A 15,468-nucleotide genomic window follows, 5' to 3' on the forward strand; every position below is an offset into this window, starting at 1 on the left:
CAAAAAGCATAGATTCTAAGCTCTTTACCCCAATCATCACAGTATTGTAAAGCAGTAATTATACCCATATTATTTATTAAATTATCAAATAAATCAACCCTCACAGTAGCTACAACAAAAATAATAATTACTGGTGTGCAGTGTCATAAATTATGTGAGAATCCGTAGCTGTATCCCATCTTATTATACCGCCTAAATCAGGGAGGTCAAACTCCGTTCCTGGAGGGCCGTAGCCCTGCACAGTTTTGTGCAGGGCTTCGGCCCTCCAGGAATTGGAGTTTGACATCCCTGGCCTAAATAGATCACAGGATAAATCACTCACTCTTTATAATCCATTTAGTCTTTATTTTTAAATATTCTGATCATCCTAACTTTAAAACTTTCTAGATGGATAGATAGAGAGAGAGAGAGAGAGAGAGAGAGAGAGAGAGAGAGAGAGAGAGAGAGGCTACTAAATGAGTCTAAGTTCTTAGTTTGGCTGGAAGAAATAGGTTTAAAAATATAAACATTGCTAAGGTCAATATCATTCGCCCCCTTAAGATTTTATTTTCCCCAACTTGCTACAGAACAGAAAAAAAAAACGCTGTTGTCCAAGGACTTGCCTAATTACTCTATCTAAAAAAACTAGCTTAAACTAACCCAAGCTGGTTTTAGCTGGTCGACCAGCCTGGTTTTGGCTATTTCCAACCCGGTCTTGCTGGGAGCTGAGCAAGAGCCCAGCAAAAACCAGCTACTGTATAATATCCAGCTTAAACCAGGCTGGTCAAGCTGGTTGTAGCTGGTAATTTTCCAGCCTGACCAGCTAAGACCCAGACAGAAAATGGCCGAAACCCCTCTAAAACCAGGCTGGTCAACCAGCTAATTGGTTTAAGTTTTTTTTTCCAGCAGGTACCCATCTTGCCTAGTTAATTATGGAACAATATTGTGCCTCTGTTGTCAAAGATACTAGCTTATTGATAACCTTAAGGCTAAGGTTTGTGGTTAAACAGGCGAATAAGAGACTACTAATGATTACTCTTATTACACAACTCGGTCATTAAAAACATTTGTAAAAAGTAAAACATTTAAAATATCCTGACATCCTAATTTCTAAACTTGATTTAGGTGGATAGTCTCATTTAGTAGCCCCTCTCTCTCTCTCTCTCTCTCTCTCTCTCTCTCTCTCTCTCTCTCTATATATATATATATATATATATATATATATATATATATATATATATATATATATTTGTTATTCGCCTGGTGGAAGTTCTTAGTTTGGCTATGAGCAATCGGATTTTTTTTTTTTCTCATGTAAACATTGCTAAAATCGATATTAAGATTAAGGCTAACAAACTACAATTCCAACAGGTGTTAGACTACTACCATTAATGCATTTTGGTTTGTCGTTAGACACATTAGAGACTCCTGATTACTCATTACACAACTCAACCATTAAAAACATTTTTAATAAGAAAAACATTTATAAAACAGATCCAAAAATGGGTAAAATCCACTGATAGTAGTTTGATGGTATTGCCCCCTTTTAACAAACTTAAATTTTCAGTAATCAATTTGACTTTCAGCTCTACTGAAGTCAAGAGTCATTCAATACATGCTTAAACCAAAGATTTGAAACAATGCACAGAAGTGTAACGTTTTAAAGCTAATTGTTATAGTAGTCTAATTTTAACAGCTCGTGATATTCAATGTAATCACTCTTGAGACCTGCCAAATGTTGTCATTAACCCTTGTGTGCTGTTGGGGATAATTTCGAGTCTTAATTTGGCCACAACTTTCACCGTGTCAGCAAAATTTAATGCTTTTTGGTGACAAATTCAAAGCATTTTCCCCAAAGTGTCAAAATAAGATTTGTTTATTTATTTATTTAAATTCAACAATACACTCTGGGCAAATTGACCACCCTTTTCTCATGTTCTGGGCTGTTTTTGTTTCATTGACTTCCATTATAATGACATTTTTGACTGCAAAGCAATGACTGCATATTATCATACACATGATTGGTGGAAGAGGTCACATTTCTCATTTATACTGTTGATCATCAGTTGCAGTGTTAAAAAAAGCTTAGATTCTGCCTTCAATGCATTTTTGTGTGTACTTGAGAGACTTTTGCACACATATCTTGATATGCGAGTAAATCAAAATAAGCAGCTCAGCTCTCAGAACATAGTAAACATTGTTTTTACTGTTTTACTCCAAATAAAAGCCAGAAACTTTGTTTGCACAGGCCTATCCAAAGAATAATGCTGCCAACTGATGACCAACAGTAAAAATTACACATTTTACCTCTTCCCAACAGGGAAAACCACCAAACAATAAAGAATGCATGATTATATGCGGTCATGGCTTTACAAAAAAATAAAATAAATGATAAGTCAATGGGGTCAAAACAGCCACCAACATAACGAAAGGGTAGTAAATTTAAATACAAGAGTTAACAATCTTTCTCTTTTTTAGCAGATGCAGCGACTCTCAACATGTCTGGGGTTTTCAGCCTGTTATTGAGATCTTCCATTGGATTTATCACAGTTTGGCCGTTCTCAGATGTCGGAAGAAAAACACCAGGAACGATGGCAAACGCTGGCTGAAGATCACTGGAAGCAGTCTGACCAGGAGACACGGGTCTGTCCACCGCACCCATGGAGCTCCACTCTTTAGGATCCACATAGACGAACACTGGCAGCTGATCATTGTTTAAATCGTCTCCTCTGGGCTGTGGACAGGGTTCTCCTGTAGGCTGAAGGTTATTAAACGGCACCGGCTTCACCAGTGCTGTTGTTAGACGTCTTGTTGCAGTAACAGGGGGTCTGACCATTGCTGGACGTCTTGTTGCAGTAACAGGGGGTTTGACCGTTGCTGGACGTCTTACATCATCACCAATGTAAATTTCAGGAGTGATGTCATTGAAATCGTTAGGCTGATAGATGGGGATATTATAGTATGGATAAACCGGTCCATATCTGTATCCGTATCCATAGTCATAACCAAAACCCAGCTGACGTCTGCGTCTTTCTCTCTGGATCATATAGAGAAATAAATTGCATTTGAGTTGAAAGGTTAAAGGAAATACTGAAATTTCATTACATCTTTAAAGGTGCAGCAGGTGATTGTCTTAAGCATGTTTTGTAGTGCTGGTCGAAAGTCTCTTCACATTCCAATAGTAATGATTACAGTGAATGATCTAAAAGTGTTTATATGTATTTTTATATTTTGGGTAAGGCATAAGACTAAAAAAACGTTGATCAAATTAAAAGTTGTCAGGCAGACAATTCCCATAATTCAATTAAGTAGCCCAAACTGCCTGTCAACAAATGTTGATTTGTACATCACACCCATTCATGTGCAATGCACAGGGAGTGACAGCAGTAAAAGCAAATGCTTAATCAAAACTTTAAATCCTGAATCAATATTGGAGTTAGTTTTGCACACTGGTGAAGGACGACACCTTGTCTGAAGTATTTCTGTTAGACAGGTAATGTTCTGTCTTTAAGCTAGTTTAGTCATGCAAAGCTAATGTAGATTGTGTTATGAATGGGTTATCTGCACAGAAGTGTTGTTCAGCCACTGAAATCCCCTGGTGAAAGATTGATGCGACTATTTTCAGTTTTATAAGGTTCTGACAGCATCGATAAAGTAGATTTTTATTTTCATATATATATATTAAGGGTGGAGCCGAACCCGAATACGGTATTCGGAAAGGCACGAATAGCGTGTTTTTACGAATACTTATTTCGAACAAATACTTGAAAAATTATTTGTATTCGGGAGCAAGAAAAACACTATCAAAAAGCAGCGTTTCCTCAAGAGACCACAGTGCATGCCCGCGTGAGTGAGAGAGAGAGAGTGAGAGAGAGTGAGAGTGAGAGTGAGAGTGAGAGTGAGAGTGAGAGAGAGAGAGAGAGAGAGAGAGAGAGAGAGAGAGAGAGAGAGAGAGAGAGAGAGAGAGAGAGAGAGAGAGAGAGAGACGCTCAGTCGGAGGGCGGGGCTGTCTGGCACAATCTTCTCCACAGATACAGAAAGAGAAGGCTCGGCTAAGCGAAAAAAATATTTTACTGCATCACTATTTTTGTTAAATAGATTTTTGTACCTTAATTGGGTTCCAGATGCAGTTTATAAACTTGTAGCGGAGTTTGATCGGGATCGGGAAGTTTGCAATCGGGTGCTCTATGTTTACGCAACGTTAGCTCTGTTAGCGCGGTAATTTAGACAATAGACTGTTGACAGAGTAACATTAACGTTCGTTTATAAAGGTTAAAACGATGCTTGTGCTGTTGTGTCGAATAGTATGCACTTATGGGAGTTATATGGTACGTCTACATTACTGTCTTTTGCAGACAGCAAGATATATGCTATAGGCTAGTTAACCTTAGCATAGCTTCCAGTCACTTTTTATTAACTTGAAACTCCTCAAATACATTTGGGCACCCGAATAGAAAAAGAGTGAGAGTGCTGCTGAGCCATTTCTTGGTCCTCCACCAGTCTAAAAAAAAAAAAAAAAACAACATGTTCTTTGTGGAAGAATTTTACAGTCAGTGGTGCTGCAGATAAAACAAAGTGATACTGTATAATGTGGGCAAAAGTGAAATCGGCAGAGATATTAAACATCTGTCAACATCTTCTATGCATAATCATTCATTTCTTTTCGGCTAAGTCCCTTTATCAATCTGGGGTTGCCACAGTGGAATGAACCACCAATTTATCCAGCATATGATTTACGCAGTTGCTGCCCTTCCAGCTGCTACCCAGCACTGGGAAACATCCATACACTCTCTTTCACACACATACAATAGGGACAGTTTAGCTTACCCAATTCACCTATATTGCATGTGTTTGGACTGTGGGGGAAACCGGAGCACCCGGAGGAAACCCACGCCAACATGGGGAGAACCCAGTCAGGGCTCGAACCAGCAACCTTCTTGCTGTGAGGCGACAGTGGTACTCACTGTGCCACCGCGCAACCTTCTATGTAATGTATTATCACATGCACTAAAAGCATCCTCTCCTGATACTGTCTGTGAACCCCCCACAAGCATCAATCCCCTCAATCAGCACAGCGATGCTCTGCTAAATCCTCCACAAGCACCAAACCATCAGCCACATTCTGCCCCAGCAAGTCAGTTTCAAACTTAAAAAAACAAACAAACAAACTTTGTGTCTGTTTTGTGGCAGGCAGATGACAATAGCAGGGCTGTATCTTTTAGTATTATATAGAATACTTTTGTTCTGCCAGATCTCCCAGGCAGGGGTTTATTAAGATTTATTTAGTTAATTTTAGTATTTGGAATTCTGTCCATTGGAAAGAAGTTCTTTCAGAAGAAGAACAGTTTTTTGAAGTATTATTTGTTTTTATTCTGTCTATTCAGTGTCCTACAACAAGAATGGTGGTGGTGAGGTTCATAATATTCACAATGGTATTTTATTAGTTGTTGGTTTAACCATGGATGAGATAATGGCTTCTATGTTATTTTCTTTTCAATGACATTTCTTGTCACATGTTCAAAAACAACAACCAATATTGCATGACTATAATTTATATAATGGGTATAATTAAACAAGACTTTCACTATAACGTAAATTAGAAGTGTAATAGAAAAAATATATATTTCTGCGCCATTTTGAATTTTACTCGAATACAAATACTTTTCCCACTCAACAAATACAAATACCGGCTGCTCCGCACATCCCTAATATATATATATATATATATATATATATATATATATATATATATATATATATATATATATATATATATATATATATATATATATATATATGTCACGATCCACCAAATCCTCGATTCGATTACATTTTCGATTATGAATAATTAATTAATTAATTAATTAATTATTTGTAGCCTACAGTTTTAACTACCTGACTTGCATGGTCTTTGTTTTACCCATAAACAAATCATACAGTAAATGAATAAAGGTAAGTTACACACATAATTGCCATCGGTCAATGACTTTTTTCTGCGGGACTCGTGAATAGGCAGTGATGTGTCGTTATAATGGCGTTGGTAAAAAAAAAAAAAGGTGCACAACCAACAGGAACCAGCCAACAGTATCCGAGGTGTTGGCTAAAATGACTAAGTACTTGTGTGAAAGTAAAAGATGGAAGCAGTCTACTGACCAGCTGACTGCCTTGACCCGCTGTCGAGCGCATGACACTGTGTGTGCGTCTGTGTGTGAATGAGTGTGTGTGGTCACGTGATGTGCGTTTTCAGCGGTAGTGAGGAAGGAGGGCTGCTCAGAAATGCCACACGCCAGTGTGGATGTGAATCGTTGTCGTTCTAAAATGCCATTTAAAAACAAACATATTAGTGTAAACTGGGCCTGAGTGTGTATTTTTCGCGAGCAGATTTGCAACGGGTGCAGGGCAGAAGATCGCGATGCGCCCATCGACTATCATCCCAACTGTAATACGTACATAGCAGAGCTTGCAAACTGTGTTTTTTTTTTTTTGTCGACAACACGAACGTTGTCAACATAACTAACTGGAAATCCAAAATACTTCCACACCGACGACTTCATTGAAAGAGGAGAGGATTTAAGCTGTCGACGGGTCTCCTGCGTCTGCAGTTTAACAAGCACTTCAACAAGCATGTTTTTTTCCCGCTTGGCAAACCCAAGCTAACATGACATGGGGGCGTGGCAGCATCGACGATTCTATTTTTTGATTCGATAATCGAAGTTGAGCATAAATTTCGATCGATTTCGATTAAAAATCTAAATCGTGACACCCTTAATAAATATATATATATATATATATATATATATATATATATATATATATATATATATATATATATATATATATATATATATATATATATATGCGCGTTTCATTTATGTGGAATTGCAAGAATAGGACTCCGCGACATGACAGCAGACAATCCACTCGTTCACGTCATTTTACCAGTTAGAAATGTAGTTAGTCGTTGGCCAGTGGGTGCAGAAATTACACTTGTTACTAAAGCAGGTCGCACACCAGAAGCGGCGCTCGGCGGCGCGCCGCGCAGCGCCACGCAGCGCCATGTATTTTAGAATTCTAAACATAGGTTTCTATCAGGATACACACACCAGCGCCGCAAGTCGGTGGCTGTCGGCGGCGCCCGGCGACGGCTCAGGACGCAGTTCATTTTTCAGCCGCGCCACAGAGCGCCATCTGATTAGTGTCATGTTAAATATCATTCGAATGTGCGCGTCTGGTGTGCGATACTTTAAACTGTCATGTACGCGCCGTGTCGCGGCGCCGAGCGGCGCTTCTGGTGTGCGACCTGCTTAAGCCATACTTGCATGCCATTTCAGAGTGAATATTCAGAGTAGCATGGTAAACAGTATAGGGAGTGCATCACATGTTATCATTGCTTTTATAATCACATTCATTTTTAAACAACTAGACCTCTGTAAAGCAGGCTAGGCAGCATGGCACTATTTACTAATGTTTTATTGTAAAACTAAATAAAAATCTACATTGATGATGTAAAAGGTCCCTTATGACATTGAAAATAGTCACATAAATCTATCGCCAAGAGATTTCAGTGGCTGAACAACACTTCAGTGCAGATAACCCATTCGTTACAACACAATCTACATCAGCTTTGCGTGACTAAACTTGCTTTAAGACAGAACATTACCTGTCTAACAGAAATACTTCGGACATGGTGTCGTCCTTCCTCCACCATGCAAAACTAGCTCCAATATTGATTCAGGATTAAAAAAAGTTGATCAGCATTTGATTATACTGCAACTGGGATTGTCTCGTGTGCATGTAAACGCACAGCGCACATGCAGGGGTGCACACACAAATAGAGGATCTGCGTGAACAGATGCGCTGTTGTACAAATCTACATTTGCTGACAGACAGTTTGGGCTACTTATCAGAATTATGGTAACTGTCAGCCGGAAAATATTTAATTGAATGAACATTTTTTAATCTTATGCCTTACCCAAAATATAAAAATACAAACATTTAGATCATTTACTGTAATCATTACTATTGAGATGTGAAGAGACTTTCAACCAGCACAACACAACATGTTTCTGAAGACAATCACCTGCTGCACCTTTAATTTTTAAAGTCTGTTGTGAAACTCACCTTATATAAAGGCGAACCCACTGGGAAGCCAAGGGTCACGCATAATAGGCTGACAAAAATTATGAAATTCTTCATCCTGTTTTAGAAAACAGATTTTAGACCGATTTCCTACACAAATCAGAACAATTTATGTAAAAACAGTTACAAATGAATATTACCTAATATATTACCTTGAGATCAGTCAGAGCTTGTCTACCGTTGTACCGTCCTTAGCAATCTTCAAATTACACTTCAGAGCATGCATTAATCCTCTTTGATGGATTGATAATGTCATTGTAGGTGGAGCCTTTAAGTTTTCAGTGTAACCCCGCCCCTTAAATTCCCTCTACTATTTGGTTGTGGTCAAGACGTTCATTTCACAACACGTTCATTAAATAAAATCAGTTTAATCTTTCATTATGACTGATACACAATGTGGTGGCTGTGGCAAAATCAGTTCTTACTGAACTTATGTGGTAAACCAAGATGATATCAGCAGTCGGTGAGTTAAAGTATTCTGCCTTTAGACCCATTGGATGACAACAGAATGACTAGTGAAAGTCTGATTACATGCAGACAATAATATTAAACAGACTGTGAATTTGACTTTTCCAAATGCGACATGACTTTATTCAAGAAACCAAGGTACTTCAGCCGACGTGATGAAGCTAGTCCACAGACGTCACCACATTTTCCTGAAACGGATATAAAAGTCATGTAATATCTAGTATGATTAAATGGGAATATTTTAAGCACAACAGGAAGAATTTAAGGTCACATGGTTTTATAATTAAAGGGGTCACGAACTGCAGATACAGTGTAAACCAGATATATCAGGATGTACAACTTATTCCAGAATTGGTTACATTTAATCATTTTCCCTTCATTTTCCTTAAAGGGGACCTATTATGGACCTCCTTACAAGATCTAAAATAAGTCTCTGATGTCCCTAGAGTGTGCAAGTCAAGTTTCAGCTCAAAATACCCCATAAATAATGTTTAAAACTGACCCTTTTAGGCTTTGATCTATGATGTAGCATTTTGGTGACTCGCTTTAAATTTAAATGAGATTATGCTTTTGAAAAGACGGCGGAGCTACAAACGCTTGTGCATCAGGACTAATGTTATCTTTCATTTGTGCTTCATTACAATAGTCGCTGATATCATCTTCAGCAGGTTTGGTACTAAAACTCGGATGGCTGCTTCTTACTCAGGGTTGTTTATGCTAATGAGGGAGAGAACGTCACTACACCATTACAATTAGAGGGCCACCAATAATGTGGCTTGCAACTGTGCCGATATAAGTCTTGATTTTACAGGACGCTTTTACAGCACATTAACATCCGCATCAAAAGATCAAGGGTAATAGGTTTCCTCAATTCATGTCCCCATTAATATCCCGAGTATATTTTTCCTTTAATATAACTAGCACTCTCTCACTTTATACCTCTGATACTTCTGTGTCCTTTCCATTCGATCTAGCTGAAGATGCTTCACGTCTTTTCTCCAGTTCCTTCATGCCCGTCTCCTGCATGTCCACAGTGTGAGCTGCTCGTCTGAACACACAAACATGCTTCAATCAGAGTAAATCAGTAGATGGTAAGTCACTTCAGAAAATAAGTTAAATATTAATTGCATCATTAAAATTGTACCTAAATTTATTTTCTAACTTTTATATCTGAAAATTAAGGAATAGAATTACTTGACACTACTTAAAATCCCTATTTATCGTAATCAAAAATAAAGCTAAAAAGATGTTTGACTCAAATGTAAAAAAAGTTCACAGTTAACATTTGAGTCAAGCGTCTTTAACTTTTAAAAAGCTGAAGTATTATTTTTTTTTTAAAGAATAACATTTTTAGGTTAACAAATAGTGTCTCTACAAAATAAAAAATAAATAAGTATCATTAATCAAAACACTGACATTGCATAATGTCTAAAGGGGAATAGTTCAAAAATGAATATTCTGTCAATTTACTCACTCTACTTCAATGTGCTTGAGTGAATGTTACACTTGCATATCATCTTTTGCAGCCCTTTACATAAGCACCATGTTTTTAATACACAGTGTAAAATTAAAAGGAATTACATTTTTACACTCAGTAACGACAATAGTGGAGGTGGCGCTTTAATTTTTTTAAGCTATCCTGAGTTAGATGTTAGGTCTAGAACAGGGGTCTCAAACTCAAATTGGCAGGAGGGCCATTTCAGTCACTGACAATTCATCGGAGAGCCGTTTTAACATTAAAGTACAAGAAAAAGTGGAAACCGGATGTAATTGATGCCTCTTCAAGCATTACCCGTCACCAGTGATGACGCAAATTAGCACGTGTCACACATCAGCTGCTGAAATAAATCTGTGGTTGTTGTGTGTATGGCAGAGCGTTAGACACAGTCATTCTTCCACAGAGTACATGCAGGCAAAACTGCAGGGGCTTCATGTACAAAGACTTGAATTCATACTAAAAACTTGCGTACGGACAAAGCTGTAAACGTGCATACGCAGTAAAAAATTCAAAAGTATGAAACACTGCGTACGCTGAATCCCACACATACTCTCTTTGTACATCCGAATTAATGTGAAACTGAGCACACGTGCACGAGCGCAAAACCCCTCCCTGCTTCCTCCCCTGTAAAACTATGGTAATGACTCTACTTTGGCAAAACCAAATGACAAAGCAATGGCAAAAGCAAGCAAGAAGAGAAACTTCAAAGAATGTGAATTGAAGGTGCTCCTATCGGAGGTAGACCAGAGATAAAAAGTTATTTGCAAGTTTGTCCTCCGGAATTAATAACTAAAGAAAAAAAATAGAGCGGGAGAGTTTAGCTGATGCTTTTAACGCAATGGGGTCTGAACATCGCACTGTGAGTGAATAAAAAAAAAAAAATCATGTCTGATGTAAAGCTGCAGGTTAAGAGGAGAACAGCAGCGCACCGTCAAAGTATGGACCGAACAGGCTGGGGAACAGGGGATGCTGAACTAACACCCTTTGATTAGAGAGTTGCATTAATTGACCCTTTGCTAAGCCCCACCTTCTTTAGCGTTGCTACGCCTGTCAAGCTTTCGTGCCTGGCACGAATTTAGCCAAAAACCCTGATAGATTAATGTTGTGCAATGAAATATAGCATTAACAAACGACGAGGAAACATACATGGACAGTGCTTCTACATACTTCATTCATAGAAAGAACAGCCAGAAAGGGGAAATGATGGATTTGTGCCGAATATTAGCATCATTGACCCATAACAATGTACAGTAAGTTACCTATAACTCTTAGTATGTTTGCATGCTCTTCAATGAAAATCAGCTGCGGGATAAATATATTGGTTGCAAGTGTTCAGTTTGTGCATCACATCTTGGTTTTGTTCTGTTGATTTGTAATTTCAAATATTCGTAGCTTAAAAATATGACGTTCAGTAAAGTTAGCAACACATTCGCAGATTGGTATTTTTCAGATGAAGAACTCCTGTCATTATGACCTATTCGCTATTACTATGCAGGGCTCGAAATTGCGACCATTTTGGTCGCATATGCGCCCGAAATTTCTGGGAGCATTTGTGCAACTGGATATAATGGGTGTAGTGCGACCTGTTTTCATTTTTTTCAAAAAACGGGCTGAATCGGTCTTCCCTGTTACTATAGCGGTCAATCATGTCATCTGATAGGCTTTCCACTATCAGATGACAGGGAGCTTTTGTGACCGCAGGAAACGCAAACGGCTGAAGAGTGAAAAGCACACAGGTTTGCAGACCTCACTTAAAGTCGTAACAATAATAATAAAGGTGCAGATGACAGCGATCATGACATGTTTAATGTTGATCCGCCAGCTGAGATGAGCATTTTCGGAGAAGGTGCCCGAATCTGGATGCGTTGCATTCACTGCGTGTTCAGTGCATATGTCCGCTAAATGTAAAATCTATGACTGTACAAAGAAGCTCGCCTTTAGGTTTACACTGAAACTGCGGCTCATAACAAGGAGCAGTATTGCACTGGTGGTCACCGCGAGAATCCTGCTCTGCCTGCTCATATATTGGTCCGGCTGACTCGCCTGCTTTCCACAAACACAGAAAAATGAAGATCAGCTCACAACAAGACTGAACATTTATGGTGCTTTCACACCTACACTTTTGTTTCGGAACGCGTCTCGTTTGTCCAGTTAGCGCAGTTCGTTTGGCATATATGAACAGGGCAATCGCGCTCTGTTCCGCGCCAAAGTAATCGCTCTGAGCCGAGACCACCTCATTCAAGCGATCTTGATTGAAACTAACCCTGGAGCAGTTCGATTGCAGTGAGAAAGCGATCCGATCCGAGCGCGGTTATATCAGTGTTTTATGGATATGTAATAGGCATACGGCTATATGAAGAGAGAATTATGAGTAGGGCGGGAAGTTTCGCGAGTCTCCGGATGCCCACAAACGAGTGATGATCTCCCGGTAATCTCGCGTCTCCCTCCCGGTTCTCAAATAGGCATCGTAACGCACCCTTCTCACCCCTCCCCACCGCGTCTCTCCTCAGACACGTTGCACGGACGCACCCTGTCAATCACCACCAAACCACCACCTCAACTGATAGTTTAGCGGGACCCTGCAAAATAAACCCTGACACTCTGACCAATGTGAGGAGAGTTTATCTCTTTTGGTCCGATTAGAAACTTTGCAATGTGAAAGCGAACCGCTCCAAGAGCAAAGAGCAACAATGTAACATTTGTAATCTGTTTCGGAACAACTGAATCGATTCACAGGTGTGAAAGCACTCTTAAAATGACAAACCCAAACCATACTTTTAAAGAGTGGAAGTGAGACTTTACTTTTTCTCAATTCTTTGTTGAGGTGTATATTATTTTGCTATTTAGTTACTGATGACTGTTTTGCAGCTTTCAGCATTGAATGATTTATAGTCTTTCGTTTATTTTGTAGCAGAAATATTGATTAAATTGACAAGCATATAAAAACAGCAGTACAAAATAAATATTTCTTACTGCAATGCTTCATGTGTGTTTGATGCAAACCCTAAATTTATTTTTCATAAAGTAACAGTAGGACTTTATTGCAGATAACTCGCAATCAAGCACATTTAAAGCAGCATCATAATGAGAAAAGTAATTCATTGTTAGTATTATTGACATTGTCATCATCATTAATATTTTATAATTATTAGACATTCGTTTTGGAATTATTACACAAATATCAATAGGTCATCTCAGCATTAGTTAGATAGTTGTTTCTGGGTTTTTCTAGTCCTAATTGATGCTGTTTTAAAATACAATAAATCCCTTAAAATACAATTTGCAATGGTGCTCATTCATTTTTGATGGGTGCTTCTACATTTTTTTCTGATGCTCCTAAATATTTGAAGTTGGGAGCACTAGTGTTACCAAGTAAAAAAGTTAATTTTGAGCCATGGTATGACAAAACCATTATGGCGAAGGCTTAAACGGAGCATTGCTCATAATATTATACATAATATACATTTCAGATAATTGCAGACGTTGCAGAATCATAGACTTACAGTTATATTTAAATCAAATTGATAGAAAGGTTAGTAATGCACATTTTTACACAAGTATTTACGTGTATAAAGCTCCTGTTTTGTGAGAAGTGCTTCTCGTATGATTTGTGAACGACATGTACGGCATTACTGTGACATTTCCTCAAGTAAAAATGACGTTGTCTGAAACTGTCATACACCACGTCCACCAAAGGTACCCTTTTAGCAGTGGAAATGCAAGCTTGATAAAGGTGACCCGTACTATACTGTCCCTCTCAGTGGAAATGGGTCATATTAAGCAGGCGCGAGTTGGAGGTGGTTAAAGCTAAACTGTGCAGAGCTGCAGCCCTTCAGAAATTAAGTTTGAGACCCATGCTCTAGCTAATTAAACCCATGCAGTAAATGCCAGTTATCTGATTAGAGCATACCTTTGATTTGTGGCTTTCTTCCTCTGAATGATGCCGACAGTGACTGCCAGGACCACCACACCAGCACACAGTCCAATCACTCCATACAGGACGGGTCCCTGCAAGAGACCTGAACGATTCTCACAGTTTTCACCGCTAAATTCTGGATGACAGTCACACACAGTCTTGCCGTTCCGGCTCACACACTTGCCGTTCCCTTTACACAGCTTAATGTCACACATCTCTGACTCCACATTCGCCGGGACGATGTTCTCACTCAAACCTGGAGCAAACGATTTAGGATTGATCCCAATCGTTTTATACTGTTTATCATCAAGACCTGAAAAACAAAAATAATGAGAATAGAATTAATTTTACAGACTGCAGAGCAGACTAGATAATTTTTAAAAAGACATTCAAATCATTTAAGATGCTCCTAATGCCAAGTTCAGACTGCATGATTTTAGCCCTGATTTTTACTCGCCGACAAATGTCTGAAATCACAGGTAAATAAGTGCTCGTTCACGCGAGTAACAATAAAACATTGTGAACCCCCAAAGACATGATCTGAAAGAATTGCAGATGAGTCGCTGATACCCATTCAGCATGCTAAAAATCTGGAGCTGTCAGTGATTCAAAATCATGTTGTGTTAAATGTGTTCTGATTGAAAATAACATCTGCGATTACCTACAGCCAATGAGAGAGCAGCATCCACTAGTATGGGTAGTTGCAGGCCAGCGGGAGGTTAGGGGAGAAGTTAAAATGACTTCTCTGGGCTTTTAGACCCAGGAAAAGCCAGTGTAAATTTAGCACCCGTGTCTGTTTGACGTATCATCTGAGCAAAACTGGGTCAAAAACGTTTGAGAGAAATTGCCAATTCCCTTCTAAAGCCAGGTGAGCAAAATAAGTCCATTTTCTACTCCATTAAAGGCTTCTTTCTCATTATGTAATCCATAACAAGAAATACTACGTGACATTGTGTTGTTTCCATGTCACTTCTCGCGCGTGTTTGGTTGTGAGATGTAGTTTGGGTCCCTAACGCCTAACTCCCTAACGCCAGTCCATCCTGCAGTGTAAACAGCAGTGATGAAATGCTGCTCCAGATAGTCATGCAGTGGGAAAACATCTGTGCCACGACTACTTAGAGCAGACACAGACCCGCTTTATGCGGAGTTCAGACTGCAGGATTTTCAGAGTTTAGTGTAAAGCTGCTACGTCACATTAAACGATTTATGTAAATACCGTTTTTGAAAATGTATGTAGCTTCAGGTTTGACATCTGTGCAAGTCAGGCAATCTGCAGGTTTAATTTGAGTTATATTTAAGACATTAAGACCTTTTTAATACCACAAAGAATGAAATTTTAGACCATACTTGTATCAATTTTGCAAAAAAAGCAAGCAGGAAATATTTTTGAATTTACATTTCTTTTTTTTACTGCTGTACCTTTTGCAAATTTATATTTTTATATATGTTTTTGTATTACTATATAGCC

The 15,468-nt window shown here is 38.7% G+C and overlaps 2 protein-coding genes across 4 annotated transcripts in view; both read right to left on the reverse strand.

Annotated features, from left to right (window-relative positions):
- Nucleotides 1-1,429: 1,429 nt before the first annotated feature.
- On the reverse strand, nt 1,430-8,363 carry LOC141385750 (uncharacterized). Of its 2 annotated transcripts, none has more exons than XM_073951955.1 (3): nt 8,271-8,363; nt 8,101-8,176; nt 1,430-3,016 (listed from the first exon to the last, which is right to left on the reverse strand). In XM_073951955.1, exons 2-3 carry the CDS (start codon nt 8,173-8,175, stop codon nt 2,435-2,437), a joined length of 657 nt encoding a protein of 218 aa, XP_073808056.1. In that variant the 5' UTR covers nt 8,176; nt 8,271-8,363; the 3' UTR covers nt 1,430-2,434. The 2 variants fall into 2 exon arrangements, with proteins under 2 accessions (XP_073808056.1, XP_073808057.1); XM_073951956.1 differs by having other exon boundaries at nt 8,259-8,340.
- A 107-nt stretch (nt 8,364-8,470) lies between these two features.
- The window catches only part of lrp13 (low-density lipoprotein receptor related-protein 13), a 37,176-nt gene continuing 30,178 nt past the window's right edge, over nt 8,471-15,468 (reverse strand). Inside the window, exons 19-22 of one of the 2 annotated variants that reach the window (XR_012406684.1) lie at nt 14,181-14,313; nt 13,995-14,092; nt 9,526-9,634; nt 8,471-8,774 (exon numbers count right to left, since the gene is read on the reverse strand). Coding sequence is in view for 1 of the 2 variants with exons in the window: in XM_068218214.2 (XP_068074315.1) it covers nt 8,748-8,774; nt 9,526-9,634; nt 13,995-14,313 (455 nt within the window). In the remaining variant the exon portion in view is untranslated. Of the gene's footprint in view, nt 8,775-9,525; nt 9,635-13,994; nt 14,314-15,468 lie in introns of both variants that reach the window. The other variant, XM_068218214.2, reaches the window with a different exon arrangement.

Source organism: Danio rerio, chromosome 5 (assembly GCF_049306965.1).
Source record: "Danio rerio strain Tuebingen ecotype United States chromosome 5, GRCz12tu, whole genome shotgun sequence".
Lineage (NCBI taxonomy): Eukaryota > Metazoa > Chordata > Actinopteri > Cypriniformes > Danionidae > Danio > Danio rerio.

Coding starts and splice junctions, on each gene's coding strand:
- LOC141385750 (XM_073951955.1), bottom strand. CDS start 8,175: ATGAAGAATTTCATAATTTTTGTCAGCCTATTATGCGTGACCCTTGGC. Junction 3,017..8,100: donor TGGGTTCGCCTTTATATAAG/GTGAGTTTCACA, acceptor TATATGATCCAG/AGAGAAAGACGCAGACGTCA.